The sequence below is a fragment of the Mesoplodon densirostris genome, chromosome 5 (genome assembly GCF_025265405.1).
Source record: "Mesoplodon densirostris isolate mMesDen1 chromosome 5, mMesDen1 primary haplotype, whole genome shotgun sequence".
NCBI lineage: Eukaryota > Metazoa > Chordata > Mammalia > Artiodactyla > Ziphiidae > Mesoplodon > Mesoplodon densirostris.
In genome coordinates this window covers 112967533-112987422 of record NC_082665.1, presented here as the reverse complement: position 1 = coordinate 112987422, position 19890 = coordinate 112967533, and the positions used below count along the sequence as shown (strand labels likewise).

The following is a 19890-nucleotide window of genomic DNA, read 5'->3' as shown; positions in this document are numbered from 1 at the left end:
GCCACTTCTTTAACGGATTTTTTTTTTTTCCCCTAACGGATTTAGACTTGGGAGTACTTGTTGAGAATGTTAATGTACTAGGCAGTATAGTGTTATACATGGTTACAGTAACCAGAATAAGATAAAAAGCTACTGTTATTAAACAAAGATACATTAGGGTTAACTTTGTAAAGAAGAAAAAAACAAATGAATATTCCCAGATCTTCCCAAGTCCTTGAATGTGGTAAAGAAAACATGAGACAGAGACCATTAACGTAACAAATGGATGACTGTATTAAGAGAAAAGGACACGATTGGTGTTTGCGTCCGTCCATTCAGGAAAAGAAGCACACAGGCTTATACAATACTTTGGTTTAAAAATGATTCATAATATCAATGTTAAACCTGATATTGAAAGAATCCAATGGGTCACAAGGTGTAAAAAACGAACCACTGAAACACAAGCTTGCATAGATGAATGAATGAAGCTGTATAACTGGCACTGAAGGGAGTCTTGAGCACTGGACTCTGAATGACGTTAGCACCTCAGCTGCCCAAGACATAAGAACGTCTCCAGCACCACATTTCTCACTTTCCCCAATTAGGTCATGAGCAGAAACCTGTGCTGTATGAAGGTGGATTGAAACAGATTGTTTCCATCAACCTCTTCCAGAAGCGTGCACACATACCCACTGGTACCCAACATCAGTCACCTTAAGGCATCCTGTGTCCCTCACAGTTTCACTTAATCTCTAGATAGGCATGTGATTTGAGGTGGCCTCCTTGTTTTCTGTCCTCAGACTGGCAACTTTATTCCATTAAGGTTCTGTTCAGTTCCATGAAGTAACTATTTCAAAGCTGCCTTTCCCTCTGGGGCTTGGCTAAAAACTGATGAGCACTTGAGATAACATCTCACTTGTTTTTTAAACATCTACTTTCCAAATGTCAAAGGGCTTCTTACCAAAGCATCCAAAACCTCTGGGCACTGTGCAGTTACCTCTCTCAAGAGGATACTTTTCCAAATTTTGAGACAAATGACAGCACCACCTCAAATTTCCTGAGCAACTTGATTTATATGAACAAACTCCTATACTTTATACTTCGGCACCTTTCAAAATACAATAGTGTGTTGGGATGGATTCTTCTTAAGGAAAACTGTATTACAGAGAATTCTCATTTTGGAACATCATTTTTATATGCTATCATAATACTTCATGAACTAAATACTGGGTTGCCTTTAAGAGGCAGGTGAAAAATATAGTTATATCCGAGAAAGGGCATTTGGCTTTCAGTTTATGACAAAGCTGAAGGTATAGCCTACGGGGATTTCAGAGGCTAATTCAATAAGAAATTTTAGAAATTCTGATATCAAAAACCTTCTCACTAAATTTAACAGTTAGAAACTCTTTTAGCAATTATGGTCTGAAACTCAGTGCAACAAAAACTTATCCTAAGTATACGTATGATGTGTAATAGTATATTCTCTCAACTGTCTTCTCTTTGTTGTCCTTAATCCTTGCTCTTTTGTGAAGGAAATGTCACTTGACCCCTGTCTTTCAATTCTTCCATTCTTTCTATATGAAACTCAGCAATGAATCATGGGGCACTAAGTTACACAATTAATTCTGTTCTTATCTGAAATGCCTTATGCTATGAAAACGTTACTCAAGATGAGAGAAAAATTTTCTAGTTTGCTGAGAATACACAAAAACATTTAAGTCTATTAGGAACATATATCTAGGCAGGGTTCCCACATATTTAAGGGCAAAGAGAATGATTTTTAGTACCAGACATTTCCACAAATCAACATGATTACTTAGATGATTGTGTTAGTCTGTAGCATCAAATACAACCCCAAAAAACACTCTGATGTCTCCCCTACCATAGCAAAAGTTTCTGATTGATTTTCTCTTAAAAGTAATAAAATAGAAACACTCTTCATATCAACAAATCTCCCATTTGAGTAAATGTCTCTGTTTTGTTTGGTTTTCTTTTTTTGTTAATGTATGCATTTTAATACATAAGAGTGTTGGTGAAATTCTTACAAAACATAATGACTTCACACTGCATAAGAGAACCTTTGGAAATATCTTCTACACAGTAGCCACAGAAAAGGAGGACAGTCAACTCTCAATTATTCAGGAAGTGATCACCTGAAGAATCCGGTCAGGAAATTCTCTCTCGCCTACCAGCCTTCTTGGTCATGCCACTGCTCATTCATAGATTGAGAGGCGATTTGAAATGGAATGACATACCTATCAGTGTGGACGTCACTCACAGCTTGGTGTGAGGATGTTCAAAGCTTCTGATGATGACAATGTCTTGGGCTCACCTGTGAATTTTATATCTCAATGGAGAGTTGACAGTAGTTCACATACAGGAAATATAGTACACTGACCTTGGTCAGAATCAAACTAATTTAAGGCAATACTGCTCCTCACAGACGTTGCTGGCATACAGTGCAGGTCTCCTAAGAAAAGTGACTCTGTAGAAGTGAGGATTTCCTACTTTACCCTTTCCTTCCTGATTTCTCTAGAAATAAATTCAGCATTTCTAACGAGAGTTAAATGGCAGGAGTAACAACAGCCTCAACTCTTCCCTTTAACAGTCTTATGTATCCTCAGGGATAAAAGAGAGTCTTCCCAGAGAACTCCGGGTGACACTGTGACCCGTGCAGCATTATCAGGCCAGTCTCCAGTTTGCTTCTCCCTGCCCAGATGACCTACTATGGACTAGGGAGAAAAAAAGGATCCTATCACCAGTAAGATAAGCAGTTATGGCTTTAAAACTCACAGGCACCACCAGATAGGAGGAAAAATGGGATCATTTTATCTAACTTTTCTCTGACTCCAAGCAGTAAGCAATGGACAAAGTACTCTAAAAATCTGTTTTTTGTCTTTGTTTCTTTTCCTTTTCACTCAAAGAGCAGGTTTTAATTTCTGTATGCTTGTTTCTAAAAAGCCAGTATTATCAGAACATGGCACACTATGTAACAGTGAAATCTACCTGAAGGATTCCCTTTTCTGTATTAACGTCCCCAACACAAACAGTGCTTTCCAAAAAGGGAAAAAAGCCTTTGAGTGCAAGTTCTATTTTGTTCTCAGTCCTTCAGAAAGCTGCTTACACAGGGGTCTTACGCTTTTATTTGGCTGAGGATATTACAGCCAATCACCACAGTTATCTTTCAAGGAAATCATCACTGAATAAATGAATAACCTTGGTACTCCTCAATGTTGATTTTTATATAAAGACAACACTCATTAAAAACCAAGGCCCTAGAATGTTAACCACTTATGTGGTAAACTGAATGCACCATATTATACCAGGTGTTTCCAAAGAGTAATTTGGCACAAGACAAAATTCAGAGAACATTTGACAGTAGTAAAGAAAAATAATAATCAGTTGAAAGTTAATTAGTTTTATACTGAAAAGTCCCAAGATTGTGCGAAAGGTACGGACAATATCAGCAACGGATTTATTCATGGTCCAGTCCCACTGCGGGCTACAGTAGAGAAGAAAAGGGGAAAACAGGTCTGGTTCCTAATTTCCTCGTGAGTCCAGTGGAACACAAGGCCCAAGTTCACACATTATGGAATATGTTGATCTAGATCCAAGTGGTCACTGCCATTCTGAAAAGGTTTTCCTCCTGGGAGCATCTATCCATATCTTTTCTAATTTAGATGTTTCTCTATGATTGAAAACCATATAGTCTTTTCTTCAGTTCATTAGTCTGTTGCTGGTTGTTGTAAAGTCACTTGGGAAATAGTAAGTCCAAGACTTTGTATGCAAAGTCATCTTCTAAAAATTGCAGTGTTATTTTAAAGCATGTGTAGCAACCGTCCAGTCTCCCAAAAAAATTATGTCTAACAATGGTTAGACAGTAGAGTCACATTATTTTCAACTCAGAACATTTAATCTTATCCTTATCTAACCTTGCTTCCAGGCGATGACTTACAAAAAGTTAGGTTGGGGCAATGGGTTGTGCATGTCCAGTAGCCTTATGATAAGGCTCCACAACACACTGTGCTCATTCAGTGACACTGACGTTAATGAGACCTGGTCTCCACAGAACAGAGGTATGGAAACAGAAAGATTTTCCAAGGCCAGAAGTATTAGTTTACATCACAACATTAAAGCATAATACATTGTGGGCCTAAAAATTAAATTGCGTGTGTTCCAGCAGTAGGAACAGAAACAAAATAAATGCTTCCATATTTATATAAAAATGACTAAGTGAAAAGCAGAGAACACAGTGAAGAATGTCTGACAGTTTCTTAAAATACAATTGTTAGTTGCTTCTATAGTCTCAAAGATAACAATTACACTATTTGAATGAGAGTAAGAGGAATTCGACTGGTTGAATTTGATCTGTCTCCTTACTCACAGGGAAAGAATTATTCTGATACTCCTTAAAGTGTTTGCTTTACAAAAAAAAATTAAATTAAATTTAAATATTTTAAAATTCTAATCTTTTAAAAACCTTAAAAAAATAACAAATTTTCAATACAGATGCTGAATTTGTGTGTCACGAGGGAAATACCACCTTTGGCCACTCACTAAGACAGCTGAAACATTAACATCCTGGTCACGTGTTAACTGACCTGACATTTTTTTTTGAGTAAAATATATCCAGTTAGCATTTTATAATAATAAATATGACTGGATGAAGTAATACATGAGAGACAAGAGAAATGTAGAATTTGAAAAGAAGAACTGATCATTGTATGAGATAGAAAAATAAACATTTATAAAATAAAAATATGGCAAATGTTGCCCATTTGCCTGATTTTCAAGTAAAAATATACTGTTTTTTTTTTCTTTAAAGCTACCATAAAAAACTTTTTAAAACATGAAGCAAAATCACAGGGCAGACAAAGAAAAATATAGCATTACTGTAAATCAACAATACCTAAACTTTGGATATTGAAATCACCCTCTGGAATTTTATTTAAGGCTAGGATCTCCATTTGATCTGCCCTTGCCTATTTAAATAAAGACTTTTTCTCATTCATTTCATCCTGAACATTCAAAGTCCTGTTATTCTTCCTTTCCCCAATTTTCCAAAATGACTACATCCTTAAGGGTTTTGTTTCTTTCTAGATTATCATTTTCCCAAAACTTAATTCTTAGATATCTTTTACTTAAGTTCATACAGTCCAAAAACTTTATGAAACTAAAGATCTTTCTCAAAATGAAAAACCCAAATCTGCTCTGAGAAACTAGTCTAAAAAGCTTCCTGAATATTGCCCAACTTTAAAGACTATCTCAAAAGATAAGGCAAACAGAAGCCAGAAAAGAATGGATTAACAATTTTTCTCAAGTCACCCACAGATTTCTTTCCTAAACAAACATCATACTAAAATGCCAAAAACGTCAGATTCATACAATGAAAAATAACAGGAAGTCAGGCTGAAAGGATATTATTTATATATATAGCATGACTGATATTTATGTTAACTAACTAGTATGGGAAAAGAGGCATTTCCATGAGGTTAGAAGATGGAAAAAAATTCCATATTTCTTGAAGAGGGCTTTAAAGGTCTGGCGCAAAAGGAATCTAATGCCCATGTGTCGTTAACAAATGTGTACAACCAAATAGTTGGATGAAGAACCTCTTTATCAACTTCATGCCCAATTAATCTATTTATTGACAAATACACAAAATATTTTTGAGAGGTTGCCAACATATGCTGCTATGATCAATCTTACAGCTAGAGAAAATGATGGCAGCATCATGTATATAAACATCTTTCCAATCCCATTCCCCTCGGCTTTATAAGTAAATGTAAAATAAGAGAAGGGATACACAATTTTTCATTTTCAGTTTTTCGATTTTCAGTTGATTTTGCACAGACTTTAGTTAAAACTTCACAGAATTAAATTTTTGCTAGTAAATACTAATAAATGGTCCAATGCCCAGAGGCTTCAGAAAGCCTTGCTATCGAGGAGGCAATGGCAGCGACAGTGTTAGTGAACGACATCTAGACCAATCTTCCCAGGAGGGCGTGTAAGGATACGTAAAACCTCTACAGTCCTGGTAGTCTGTTACATATTTCAACTGTTCCAGGGTTGTTTTTTTTTATATTTTATGGTTGTGCATTTTTTTCTTTCCTTGAATAGTAAAAAGCAAACGTCTCTGTCTTTTAATATATCATACACTAATGAACCAAAAAAAAAGCTATTTCTTATATTCTTTTATTCTGCATTTCATCCAAACGTTGTGTTACTTTGATCATTATCTCCACAAAATTCTAATTGCTAAATAAAGCCTATTCCCTAGATATCAATACTCTATACCTAACGAAAATGGCATTTTATAGAGCTCTTAGATACTATACCCCAGGAAGCATATGCAGCATAAAGGTGGCCAATATTCAGAAGCTAGATTTTCTTGTACTGCCCAAGTGATCGGGAATAACCAAAACATTTTAAATGAATGAAAATTATTTATGGTCTAAAAAACACTTGAGGATAAATCTGAGGAATACAAAATATAGGAGAAAAAAATAAGCATGGAATGCATTCTGTATCATCCAGTAATTTTGCTACAGTGAGTCCGCTTTCAAGGCAGGTTCCTAGGTTTTTACGGCTTATAATGGAAACCTGGAGAGAGAAGGAAAAGAGAAGAAAAACGATGAAGGAAAAATCTCTGAGACACTTTTTCTCCCTGCTCAATTAAAATAATTTACCTATATTTATATGCATTTCAAGTGGTTCATATTTTGTTTGTTTTTGTTTGTAAGAATACAATTGGCTCTCCATATCTGCAGGTTTCCCATCCACCATGGACTGAAAATATTCAGAAAAAAAATTTCCAGAAAGTTCCAAAAAGCAAAACTTGAATTTGCCATATGTTTGCAAGTATTTACAGAGCATTTACATTGTATTGCGTATTGTAAGTAATCTAGAGATGATTTACAGTCTAGGGGAGGATGCATGGCAAATGCTATGCCATTTTATACAAGGGTCTTGAGTATCTGAGGATTCTGAGATCCTCGGGGGTCCTGGAGCCAATCTCCTGCAGATAACCAGGTTGTATTTACATTCAGAATCAATGTGCTTTTTTAATATTATGTATCAGATATATGTCAAGGACAGGAAGGCACCTCTTAAAAGTGATGCATGTATATAATTTGAGAAAGAAGATCATGAACTTCCTCCAGTTAAACAAGGGATGGTAAAAAGGCTACCAACTGATGAAAATTGTAGTGTATGGGTTATTTTGATAATATTCAACTAATCTCATCTTTTAAATAATGTTTTTTGTCTTAATGTCAACATTGGACGAGTGATAGAATGATAGGGAAGCAGGAGAAGGAGAGCTTTTAAAAAAATACAAATGCCTGGCAAAACCTGCCCCCAGAAATTCTAATTTAATTAGTCTAGAGTGGCACCTGTGCAATGGTATCTTGTCATCACCTCAGAAAAGAAAATTTAAGTAAGTTTGGGAAGGCAATCATTAGATTTGGGAAAGGATAATGAAAACATCACCATCACCTAATAAATCTTCAAAACCATAAAAAAACCCAAACATCAATTGATAAGACCTAATCTTTGTAAAGTCTGCTGCAATCTGCTTTCATATATTTTACTCATATAATCCTGACCATGCTGATACCATTAAAATCACCTCCATTTTTAGATGAGCAACTTAATATGAGAAACTACATTTTCATCACTCATTTTATGACTGTCATAAAAATACATATAAGGGAACGCATATGGTTAGCAGAGGAACTAGACCCGATTATTCCTTTCATTTTAAAGATCTGGTCCAACTTAGATCTCATATTTTTTTGTCATTTTCTTTGTCCCATTTTTCTTCCATGTGATGTGTTTTGTGTAATGTGTGTATGTATGTGCGTATTTCAATCTAATAAAGAGAATCATGGGCAGATGAGAAACAAGAGCCAAGACAGGAAAAGCCCAGTAGCTCTAAGTGGGGGACATAGTCACCCTTTAAGAATCTGATAAAAGCTATGAACGAACTCTCTCTGGACCCTTGAACAATGTGGGGTTTAGGGGTGCTGATTCTCTGCACAGTTGAAAATCCATGTATAATTTATAGTTGGTCCTCTGAGTCTGAAGACTCAGCCAATATGGATGGTGTAGTACTGTAATATTTATTATTGAAAAAAATCCATGTATAAATGAACCCCTGTGCAGTTCAAACCTGTGTTGTTCAAGGGTCAACTAACTGTACATAGAAAAGTCCTATATTCAGCTTAAGGTGTTTGCTTTCTGTTTTTTAATCATTTTTGTTTGTTTTCCAAAAAATGAAGAGTACTATAATGATCTGCCAAGAGGAAGAATAACTTATTTTTCCACTCTAGTGATCTATAAGACAGCATCTGGCTTTTCCACCACAGCATGAGGATTATTAAAACGGATCTTAAACCTGACCATATATATTTTTATTACCTTTATGAGAAGACTCTGACTTTGAGAAATGACGTGTGGAATTATGCTGGTTTGTAAAATGAGTGTAATCCAAATCCTCAGCCTCTGTCATGGTAGGTGGTAGTGGCCTGAAAATAAGTTAGAATTTAAAGAGATACTCTAAGGAGTAATGACAACAATTCCACCTCTCACTGGATCACTTGGCAAAGACATTTTCAGTAGAAATACAAAGCCAGAATATTTTAGAATCCTCATGTTAGTTCCTGGCCAGTTACATGACTTTGGATAAATTATTTAATCTTACTGTTCCTTTGTTCTGATGCACATAATTCAATAAAAACAAATATTTTCTGAACACCTAATATGTGTGAGGCATTGTGCTAAGGGCTAGAGAAACAAAGATTAATGTTATCACTGCCATTAATGAGAAGTATACTTTGTTTTGGTAGGTATTACGAAGAAAAAGAGAAAGAAAGGAAAGGACAGAAGGGAAGAAAGTAATTAAGGGAGAGAGGGAGGCAGGTAAGAAGGGAGGACAGAGAGGGGACGCTGGCCAACACAGAAAATTTAGAGCAAAGTTCCTTAAACCACTAGGTGGCAGAGTAGAACTTAGAGAAGGAAAGGGCGGTAATATCAATACATGTGCAACTTTTCATGTCAAAACAAGACAAACTGTAAAAAAAAAAATGGGAAAATTTTAATACTCCAAACTTTGTATTATTTTACTTATATAACATAGATTTTTGCAGACATTTGGCACTGATAAAGATAGAACAAAATCTCTCCCCTTTTTTGGTTGTTGTTTCCTAAAGGTGTGCTCAACATTTGCGTTAAAGCATTGAACCAGATGAGGTTAAGACCTGCCAAATATACAGCCATGCTGTAGGATGCTTCGTGTAATTATATATGCAATATGGAAAGCATAAATATTTTGAAGTTTGGAAAGTTATGGTCGGTTTGGGTATAATGGGTTCTGTCATATAACAATGAGGACAAGTGTTCAAATTTCTCACCCTGACCCAAGCAGTAGGTATCTCCATGGGTAGTCAGTGTCTGGAAGAGGTCAGCATCGGATGTAAATTTGTGTATATATTGAGGGCTATGCTATGGGCTCTACAGAGACAATCTCAGCTTTCAGGATGAGTTTGCATGGTAGCTATCATCTACATATTTTAGAGTTAGATTAGGTTAGAGCAGGTAAGTGATCTAAGTTCACACAGTTGGTTAGTGGTAGAGCCAGGGCTCAAACTCAACTGGACTTCAAAACCAGTGCTCTTAACTACTATACTATGCTCTGCTACATAGGTGTGTATTTTTATCATTAGCATTATCTGCATTCAAGATTATACAAACACACACACACATACACACAAGCACACATACTCCTTATACTTTCAAATGGTACACGGCATATATTTTTATACTTTCATATATTTTTATATGCATATGATAAATATGAGCATAACAAATGAAGTGGTATTTTTCTTGTTTTTCTTTTTGGAGCATTTGTTTACAAATATTAGAAATCAAATAAGTGTTTTCCTTTCATTATTCATGGATATTTATAACATTCGCCTTTAAAAAGTAACATAAGACTTGGTAGGAACAGTTGAGACAAAGCAATCTGACTCCAGGATTAAGAAAGTTAACTAAAGAAGTAACTTAGGCTCAAGAAAACAGGATTGGTAATCAGGGTGGCAGGCTCTATTTTTTACTCTTTTTAATACCCTCATTAGGTGACTGGAAACTGGAGAAACACAAGCCAACTGGTACTGTCAAAAAAACTCTATGTTTATTGCCTTACCATCAACTCATCATCAAGGAAAGGGATGCTAAAGAGTGAAACAAAGTATAGGACACCAACGAATTCTCTAGGTTCCCCCTATAAGGATAAACAAATCAATCTAGAATGCCCTCAGTTCTCTTGATGTGATGTTTTGTTCAATATTTGGTTACACGGAGAACAAATCTTGGCTTACTGCTTCCAGGGGTCCTACCAAATTATTTGTTGCACTAGAGACAGTTACTTCAGTTAAGGGTATTCATATCCAAAGTTGGAAAAATCCTGTTAACTAATAGTTTGGTTTACAGTTTTTGATGTATTAGGATTACTTGTTTCCAACTGCTCTTATGAAATGATTTGTATCTTTAAGCTAGTGATAAAGCCAAATATGCTTCAGAATTCACTCAAAATTCATTTCTTCAAGAAGCCCGCCTAGATACCTAGACTAGTTTACGTGTCTCCGTATGTTCTGCTAACAACCTGTATTTTTCATCCTTAGCATTTAACACAATCTTAATAGTTATTTGTATAATTATCTGTTTAGATTATAAATTTCATAAGAGCAGGAAACAACTTTTTTTGACTGTTGCTTACTTTAGTTCTGGACAATTTACTAGGGTGCTCAATAAATACTTGATAAATGAGTAAAGGGAGACAAATATATTTCATATTCATAAGAATACTGTAGGAACTAAATGAGATTTATAAAATCCTTAAGTTTTTCTAAGGGAAAAATGCAAAATTAAATTACCAAGTAGTATTATTAATATACAATCCTATAGTTAAAACAATTTGGAACTTGGGTTGAAACATTTTCCAATTACAAAGAATTGGAATTAACTCAGATTGCCAACTGGTTCTCTATTTTTTTAGACTAGAAATCTTATAATAGACAATGAAAATGACTTTTAACCATGACTGTTACACTGAAGTAAACATCTTGAACTAGTAAGCTCCATGTTTCTCAATCCTTGAAACCATCTCTTTCTGTACAAATGGATAACTCAACTTCCACCATGATTAAATGTGAAAGAGGAAACCACAGACTCTAACCAGAAAGCATACATTCTGATATTAATTGTGTAAGATACCTATAATAAGATAATAGGCTTTAACTTTTAACTATGAAAATATAGGTTTCATAAAATTCTTATTCATTTTTGTTTTGCCATATATATAGTCTTTCTGCAAAAGCTATTTAAAGACAAACATTCCTCTTAATTCAAAAAAGACTTCAGTTCTACTAGTCATAGGCCACTTCTCACTCATTTACAATAGCCATTTTTAGCACAGGATCATTTGATTATTCATAATCAAATACATCAAATATTTTAAAGAGTACCCCTTACCTTCCAGAAACTTGTTTTCAACTTTAATAAATCCTTTAAATAGACATTCCAGACTGTTCTATCATATGCTGTCAAAGTTATTGGTGTTCTAAAAAGCCCAAGGACTTTGAAGACTGCAAAATTACTAACTCTAAAGATGATTTTAATTCCCTTCATTAAAAAAAGCATAATAGGCCACACCTATTTACCTACTGAGAACAGTTTAGTTACTTCTTATTTTACTTGACTGTTGCAGGGATGTAAATAAAGCTGAAGTATGTAGTTCTAAAATTTGCTTTAAAAGGCATTTGGTATGTGCATAACTAAAAGCTGGAAGAGGAACCAATTTTATACAATTAGACAAACTACACTACTGTTGCCCTAAAAGCTTTACAACCTGATATAATTTTCTAAAATGTATTTATCTTCTGAAAGCCCATGGCTTTAAAAGTAGAGTATGGCATTTTAAGGACACTATATTCTCTTTAAGGAAACAAGTCTAGTAGTTTAAGTGTGAGCAATGAGTGGCAACAACAGTGTATATTTTTCAGTGTGATAAAACTTTTGTTTTAATAATTAATGAATATATTATTAATAATCAGGACCAAAATACAAAGTTTCAATAATTTAGAGTTTTCAAAATATTAGATTTAGTGTTACTTTTGTCTTTTTCTATTTAATGTTCTCTCTTCCTCTTCCAATCAATTTCCCTTTGAAAAGCAACAGAAAGAAATAAAGAAAAAATAAAGGTTGCTTCCCCAGAGACTTAAATGTTGAGAATCTGCAGTGGAAAAACAGCAGACACTCCATAACCATGACCCAAGACTGCTTGAGAGAAGTCAGAAAGTATACATAGCATAGCAACAGCTATTTGATCTAGTGGGATTTAGAAAAATCTGCAATGACTCAATGAGTATTTGCCTAGGACGTTGAGACTCACACAGAAATGAATTAAGGTGTATGTAAATGTCATGCACACACTAATGTGACCATGAAACTCAGAAAAAATTTAAAACCTGAGATTTTACTTAGGAAAATGGTTAATCTCATCCCTTCCTAGCTGAGGGCAGTCAATTCAGGGACTCCAGAGACAAGAACTTGGTCCTAACCAAAAGTACATCTTTCCTTCTATACCCCAGCTTCTGTAAAATTCTCCGTCTTCCTGATTTGACTTGTTCAACCCAATTTAAAACTGAAAACAAAGCTTGAAAATAACTCTGCAAGACTTAATACCACCTTACAACAGCAGATTTCTGGATCTCCTTTCCAAGGAACAAACACTCTTTTCAGGCAGCCAACATCTCCTTACTCACCCCAAGATCAAGTTCCTCACTCCCCTTTTCAGGTGTCATCTTACCGTGCTGGCCTGTCATTCTTAGAATGGTGAGGTTCATCACTCTCTTTTGACTTTGAGTGTGCTGATTTAGCTGTCTTGGGCTATGGGGAAAAAAAAGAAAAGAAAAACACACACACATACAGAAAACAGCAAACAAATAGAGAAAGATTAGATTTATTAATTATCTAAATGATGTGAAACTCTCCTTTAGTAATTTCAGGTTACTTACATCCAGTTGAGCAACTTAAAATATTTTTAAATACAGACGCTCAGAGACAAAAAAATATATAATCATGAAAGTGTGTTGCAGGTTTTCAGTACAGCCAGATGAGTGGGCTAAACACACACAAACACGATCCCCCATAGAGATGCGCTTGGCCACCCATTATTAACAAAACAGCTGCACAGCAGCTGATGAGAACTGTAACTGATCAGGACCCTATCACGCCTTCCAGGGACAGACCCCCTCCCCCATATTCTCTGCCTTAGCTCCTCTTTGAAGTACCTAGGTAATAGTATCTGGTGCACATTTCCTGAGTGGTTTTACAGATGTGAAAACCCCCTACAAATGAAAGATGTTAACTACTTGATGACCATGAGCACACAGCCCCCAAGCCTTCTAAAAATGCTTTCCTGAAACCCACTGGGGAGTTCGGGCTTCTTGAGTACTAGCAGTCCCAGACTACTAGTATGGAGCCTTACAGTAAACGCTGCACTTTCCTTCCCCACAACCCGATGTCAGTAGAGTGGCTTTACTGCACATGGGTGAGCGGACTCAAGTTTGGTTCAGTAGCAGAACTGGCGGACTTCCAGAGTCTGTGGAATCTAGTTTCATGCTCTTAAGCTTATTTCTGAACATCTGACTTAGGGATGCTAATTTTCAAGCTCAGAAACTAAGGCATAGTCATGCCAACTTTTCCAGGAGAGAAACAATTCCAGCACCAGTTACAGAATCTAGAAATGACAGAAGTCCTGATATTGCTAGAAATGTGGTCTACCTGCTCTTCCTTTCCTGCTTTGCAATCTTTAAAAATACCTACTCCCTCACAGTTAACAAAGAACCTGAGTAACTCCTGGTCAACTACTCATGGTTTAATTTACATAACAGAAGCATTTGGGAACCCTTCTACCAAAATGAAATATGTCTGTTAGGAAAAATCCTGAATTACTAAGAGAGTACAGGAGGGAGATAAATTAAATAATTAACATGCAAATAATATTTTCATCTGCTTTCAGACTCACAACTAGGTAACTGAGCAACAGGCAATAGTAGAGCGGTACTGTTATCATGCTTTCTCTGTCTTTGTTTTCCTCAAAACATGCTGAGACTGTGACAGCATCAGAGACACAAGGGAAGATTTTGTTTGAGACAGGGAGGGAGGGGGGGAGGGGAAGAACAGTTCTAAACATCAACCATATCATGGACACACACCCTGGCTCCATTCTTTCAGCATAGTAGAAACTCCCTCCCTAAAAGCCTTTACTATATGAATTCTCACCCCTACTCCTTTGTTGTTTTTCCATTTTGCATTTTTCAGCCAGCTTGACCTTGTATTTGTTAGCTGTCTATAGTTTGTCTTCCTCTCTACATTACACATTATTCTGGGGAAAATCTGTCTTTGTCTTTTCCTGTAAGTCCAAAGTGGTCCTTTGCACACAGTAGCTAATGAGTAAGATCTGTTCAACTAAACTTGCAATCACCATATACAACAATTAGATTACAGGAGAATGAACAGCAGTTGCTGACTATTTTGTCTACTCTTTCTGATTAACGAGGGGATGCTTACAGTTCAAGCTCATGCTAGAGGGTTTCATATGCAATGATTGCTGGTAATAAGAATGGCCGTCAGTCTGCCATGGGTCAAGTGGTATCAGAGGAAACAGAGACACCTGCACATGATCAAGGAGGAAGGGCAGTATGCGCAAACAGGGAAAGTTGAGAGAAGAAGAGAAGGGCACTGTGGAAATTTAAGAGCAAGTGAAAACACTACATTCTCCTGTAAGGCAAGCATAGGAAAACTAAGATTGCTCATGGCCAGAGGCACCTACCTGCATCTCAGTTGGTCTTAAAATGAAGGAAATGAATTTTCCAACCTTAGCAGTAACTTTTTACATAGTTACTTTGAAGAATTCAATATGATTTTTCATGGTGAATCAACTTTTACAAATCTGATTCACATATGCAATACAGATAATTTGTATACCCTAAATATATTTGTGAGCTTACCCTAAAAGAGGACTCCCCATTTCAGTTCTAATTGTATTTCTAATTAAAAACAAACAGACAGGCCCTACCTTCCACTCGGGGTCATGCTTTCTTTTGTCCAAAGATGATTTCTCCCGTTCCCTGGCTTTCTTGTAAGCTTTCTTTTCTTCAGCCATTAGAAGTCTAGCGATTTCCTAAACAAAATCCAGTCAATATCATTGATTGCAAAGTTGCAGGTAGAAAATTGGGATAAATTGGGATAAAAACTGGGATATTTCCAAAGAATATCAGCTAAACAAATTAACTAACACGAACTCACCTCATCCTGAGCTACCTGAGCTGCTCTCATGTCCACCTGGGTAGCCTATGGTATAGAAAATACAAAAAAGTATAATTTAATTGGAATCTGTGTTGTCCATTAAAAAAAAAATCTTACATAAGAATAAATTGGTATTTGAAACTAGTGGTGATTAACACCCCTGAAGATGAAAATCAGTTGGTATACTTTTGTTAGCCAGAGCAGGGTCTATTTTTATCAAATTCTACAGCAGATTCTTAGAGAACTATCAGAACTCAATAAAGGAGAGCCATGGATATGGAATTCTGTTGCTAATGCTTACTCAGTGAGTACAAATGGACACATTATTCCTATTGTCTTGATTTTTCCACCCATAAAAAAGGTATCAGTTTCTTGACAGAGAGAGGACTATAATGCCTATTATATAATGTCAAGATTGATTCAATTCACAAAAAAACCCACTGATTTACCTAAAATTCCGTATTAAAGTTTGCTCACCAAAATTTCTTCTTCTTGCAGTTTTCTGGCAATTTCAGCATCATACCATTCCTGATTCCTGTTGGTCACTCGTGATGGAGTAGAGACCGCTTCCTTCATCACTCTGGGCTTCATTCCTAGAAAAAACTCAGTGCAGTAAGGCTACTGAGTGTGTTTTCTGAAAAGTTGCAAAATTTATCATAAAGAAATTTTTCTTCAGTATCTAATAGTGACAGTACTGCCTCCACTCTAAAATTCAATGTAGGGTGTGCTGGAAATAATTGTTTCCCCTAGGCATGCAAGAGGTGATACAGGTAGTCCACACATGTAAAACAAAGTTACCCACCCAAACCTGCTTGGTAAAAACTGCCCTCTCACATAGTTTCTCCAGCAGTAGAAAATCATACAAGGAACTATAAGTGAGGCTTTTGCAAAACAGGAAGTGAAAAAAGATTAAGTCCCTGAAATAAAAAGAATTTAGAGAAAAGCAAGCTATTTGGAGTTTTAAAGAGACTAAACTGTCAAGGCTGGAGGAGATGAGAGGCTTTCCATCTTTTTACCTTGGCCCTGCACACCTTACTTCAGAGGCAACAGAAACAGCGTCACCTGGGAGTTATGTGGCAGTCCTTATTAACCAATCAGTGGCCCTGCCAAGTGGCTTCTGCTCTTATGGCCTCCAAACCCACTTGCTTTAGAGCTTTCCTATAGCTCTTATCAGCTTAATGTTGATAAATTATAGGGAAGATGTAACATAAGTGAAATGCCAGAGAGCACAATGACCTTAGAGTTCTATTGTTCTGAGGAGAAAGGAACACAGGGACCGGTAGGGAATTTTGGCTTTTTACTTTGAAATTTTATAAGCAGCATATATTCCTTTTATAACTTTCAATTAAGTGGTAAATGCTAATGGTTATTCTAAAATTGTGGGTATTTCCTTCTTTGTATCCTTTATAAATTACAATTATTCAAAAATGTGACTGTATTACATTCAAAAATAATAAAAAATTTTAATGCAGTGAATAAAATTAACCATCTGGAATAGTGACTTTCAGTAAATGGATTACTAAAGGGAGAAAGAAAATTTACTCCTAGTTGCCTATTTCTTTACATTAGAGGTTCTCAATCATGTCTATATATTAGAATCACTTGGAGTACTTTATATACACATGAAAATTTTTGATCCAAACCCCTGAGATTCTAATATAAGTAGCCTGGGTGAGATCTGGCCTTTGTTAGTTTATTTTAAAACTTACCAGTTGATTCTTAATTGCAATTACCATTAGAACTACTAGTTTGGTGTATTATGTTCATCACATTAACTGTACATGAAAATTATTTTTATCAAAATGCCTCAGCACATTATTCACTTTAAACAAAAGAGGAAAAAGGAAAGAAAAAAATACAACTAAATTCTGAGCAAATGAAGAGTTTAAATTATCTGATGAAGCCTCTTTTTGAACTTTAACCTAGCTTTGTGGTAAATCCAAAAGCCACAGACTCATCTGCCTTTCCCCAAATAAAGACTATTAAACCTGGCTTTCTTACCTTCAGGTCTATTAGCACATGATTACCCAGAATACAGAATCTACTTCAACTTCACATTATCTCTAGAGCTACTGAATCTTATGTTAAGCTGGACTGGTTTTAACACAGATTTCTGAGTGGTCTGGGACAGTCAGGAAACAGTGGTATACTCACTCCCAAGAGTAGATAAAACTCCTTGAGTTATGATTAGCTTAGTCATAACTAGAGGGGAAGATTTCAGGGAAAAATAAGTAAAATTAGATAGGGAAGTTGGCATTGGGAAAAGTCAGTGGACAAGACAGGCTGCTATACCATATGCCCTTCTACAGAAATGGCACTTCCATGAGCAACCCAAAGCCTAGCTGAGGACGACAGGGGAGATCACACATATGCCCTGCTCTTTCAATTTTGCCATCTGGGGAAAGAAGTACAATGGAAATGTGCTCAGATTTCGAGAACTAAACTTTCTCCACTACTACGCCTCCTACTCTACACCACAAAATTAACTGAGAAAATATTTTGTTTTAATACCAATCAAAGATTCTTGGAAGGCATTCAAATGAAATAGTCAAACAAAGAGTCTTATTTGGTTTGAAAGGTATTAGTTAAGACTGTGACCCCTTGGCAGTTAAAAAGAGAATTACACATGAGAATTCCCTGGCGGTCCACTGGTTAGGACTCCGCACTTTCACTGCCAAGGGCTCGGGTTCAATCCCTGGTCAGGGAACTAAGATCCCTCAAGCCACGCGGCATGGCCAAGAAAGAAAAAAAAAAAGAGAGAGAGAGAGAGAGAGAATGACATATAGATCAGTGGAACAAAACAGAGAGCCCAAAAATAAGCCCATGCATATATGTTCAATTAATTTATGGCAAAGAAGACAAGAATACACAATGGAGAAAGGACAGTCTCTTCAGTAAATAGTGCTGGGAAAACTGGACAGCCACATGCAAAAGAGTGAAATTTGACCATCAACCTATATCATACACAAAAATTAATTCAAAATGGTTTGAAGACTTGAATATAAGACCCAAAACAACAAAACTCCTGGAAGAAAATATAGGCAGTAAGCTTCTTGACACTGGTTTTGGAGATGATTTTTTGGATTTGACACCAAAAGCAAACTCAACAAAAACAAAAATAAGCAAGTGGGACTACAACAAACTAAAAAACTTCTTCACAGCAAAGAAACCATCAACAAAATAAAAAGGCAACCTACAGAATGGGAGAAAATATTCACTAATTACATATCTGATAAGGAGTTAACATGCAAAATATATAAAGAACTCATACAACTCAACAGCAAAAACACAATCTGATTAAAAAAATGTGCAGAGGATCTGAATAGACATTTTTCCAAAAAAGACATACAGATGGCCAACACATACAAAAAGGTGCTGAACATCACTAATCATCAGGGAAATGCAAATCAAAACCACAGTGAGGTAACACACCTCACACTAGTTAGAATAACTATTATCCAAAAGACAAGAAATAAAAAATGTTGGCAAGGATGTGAAGAAAAGGAAACCCCTGTGCACTGTTGGTGGGAATGTAAATTGGTACAGCCACTATGAAAAACAGTACAAAAGTCCCTCAAAAATTTTTAAAAAGTTAGAACTACCATACAATCCAGTAATTTCACTTCTGGGAATTTATCTGAAGGAAATGAAAACAAAAACTCAAAAAGATATATGCACCCTGTGCTTACTGCATTATTTTTATTTACAATAGCCAAGACATGGAAACAACCTAAGTGTCCATTGATGGATTAATGGATAAAGAAAATGTTAGATACACACACACACACACACACACACACACACAGAGGAATATTATTCAGCCATAAAAAATAATTAAATCTTGCCATTTATGATAACAGGGATGGACCCTGAGGGCATCATGGTAGGTGAAATAAGTCAGAAAGAGAAAGGCAAATACTGTACAATTTCACTTATATGTGGAATCTAAAACAAAACAAAAATTCCTGAGCTCAGAGATACAAAGAATATATTTGTGGTTGCCAGAGTGGGGGTTGGTGGGGTGGGCAAAATGTGTGATGATAGTCATAAGATACAAACTTCCAGTTATAAAATAAATAAGTCATGGGGATGCAATCAATGTACAGCATGGAGACTATAAGTACTGCATTGCATATCTGAAAGTTGCTAAGAGAATAGATCCCCAAAGTTCTCATCACAAGAAAAAAAATGTGTAATTATGTATGGTGATGGATGTTAACTAGACTTATTGTGGTGATCATTTTGCAATATATACAAATATACACTTGAAAGTAATATAATATTATATGTCAACTATACCCCAATAAAAACAAACAGTTATATTTTGAGGTAATATCTCTCTAGGTCAAATATTTAGAGGGAAAAAGAAGAGTTTATTTGAACTCTTGATATATGTTTGGAACTTGCACGTCTCATAAGTAGAAAATTTCTACCGCCTGGAATACTAGATTTCTGGACCAACAGCACTGCCCATTAAATGCAGTATACCCTGTACCAAATGTGAAAAGAGCTTTTGTAAGTATGTAATGAGGAACTTCA

At 35.8% G+C, this 19890-nt stretch overlaps 1 protein-coding gene across 2 annotated transcripts in view; it reads right to left on the bottom strand.

Moving 5' to 3' along the window:
- Window positions 1-249: 249 nt before the first annotated feature.
- Window positions 250-19890, bottom strand: part of CCDC50 (coiled-coil domain containing 50) — a 65166-nt gene continuing 45525 nt past the window's right edge. For both annotated transcript variants that reach the window (XM_060099292.1, XM_060099291.1), the window contains 6 exons: window positions 15829-15944; window positions 15352-15396; window positions 15122-15226; window positions 12848-12927; window positions 8401-8507; window positions 250-6582 (listed from right to left, as the gene is read on the bottom strand). In XM_060099292.1, coding sequence (XP_059955275.1) covers window positions 6563-6582; window positions 8401-8507; window positions 12848-12927; window positions 15122-15226; window positions 15352-15396; window positions 15829-15944 — 473 coding nt within the window. In that variant the 3' untranslated portion in view covers window positions 250-6562. The remainder of the gene's footprint in view (window positions 6583-8400; window positions 8508-12847; window positions 12928-15121; window positions 15227-15351; window positions 15397-15828; window positions 15945-19890) is intronic.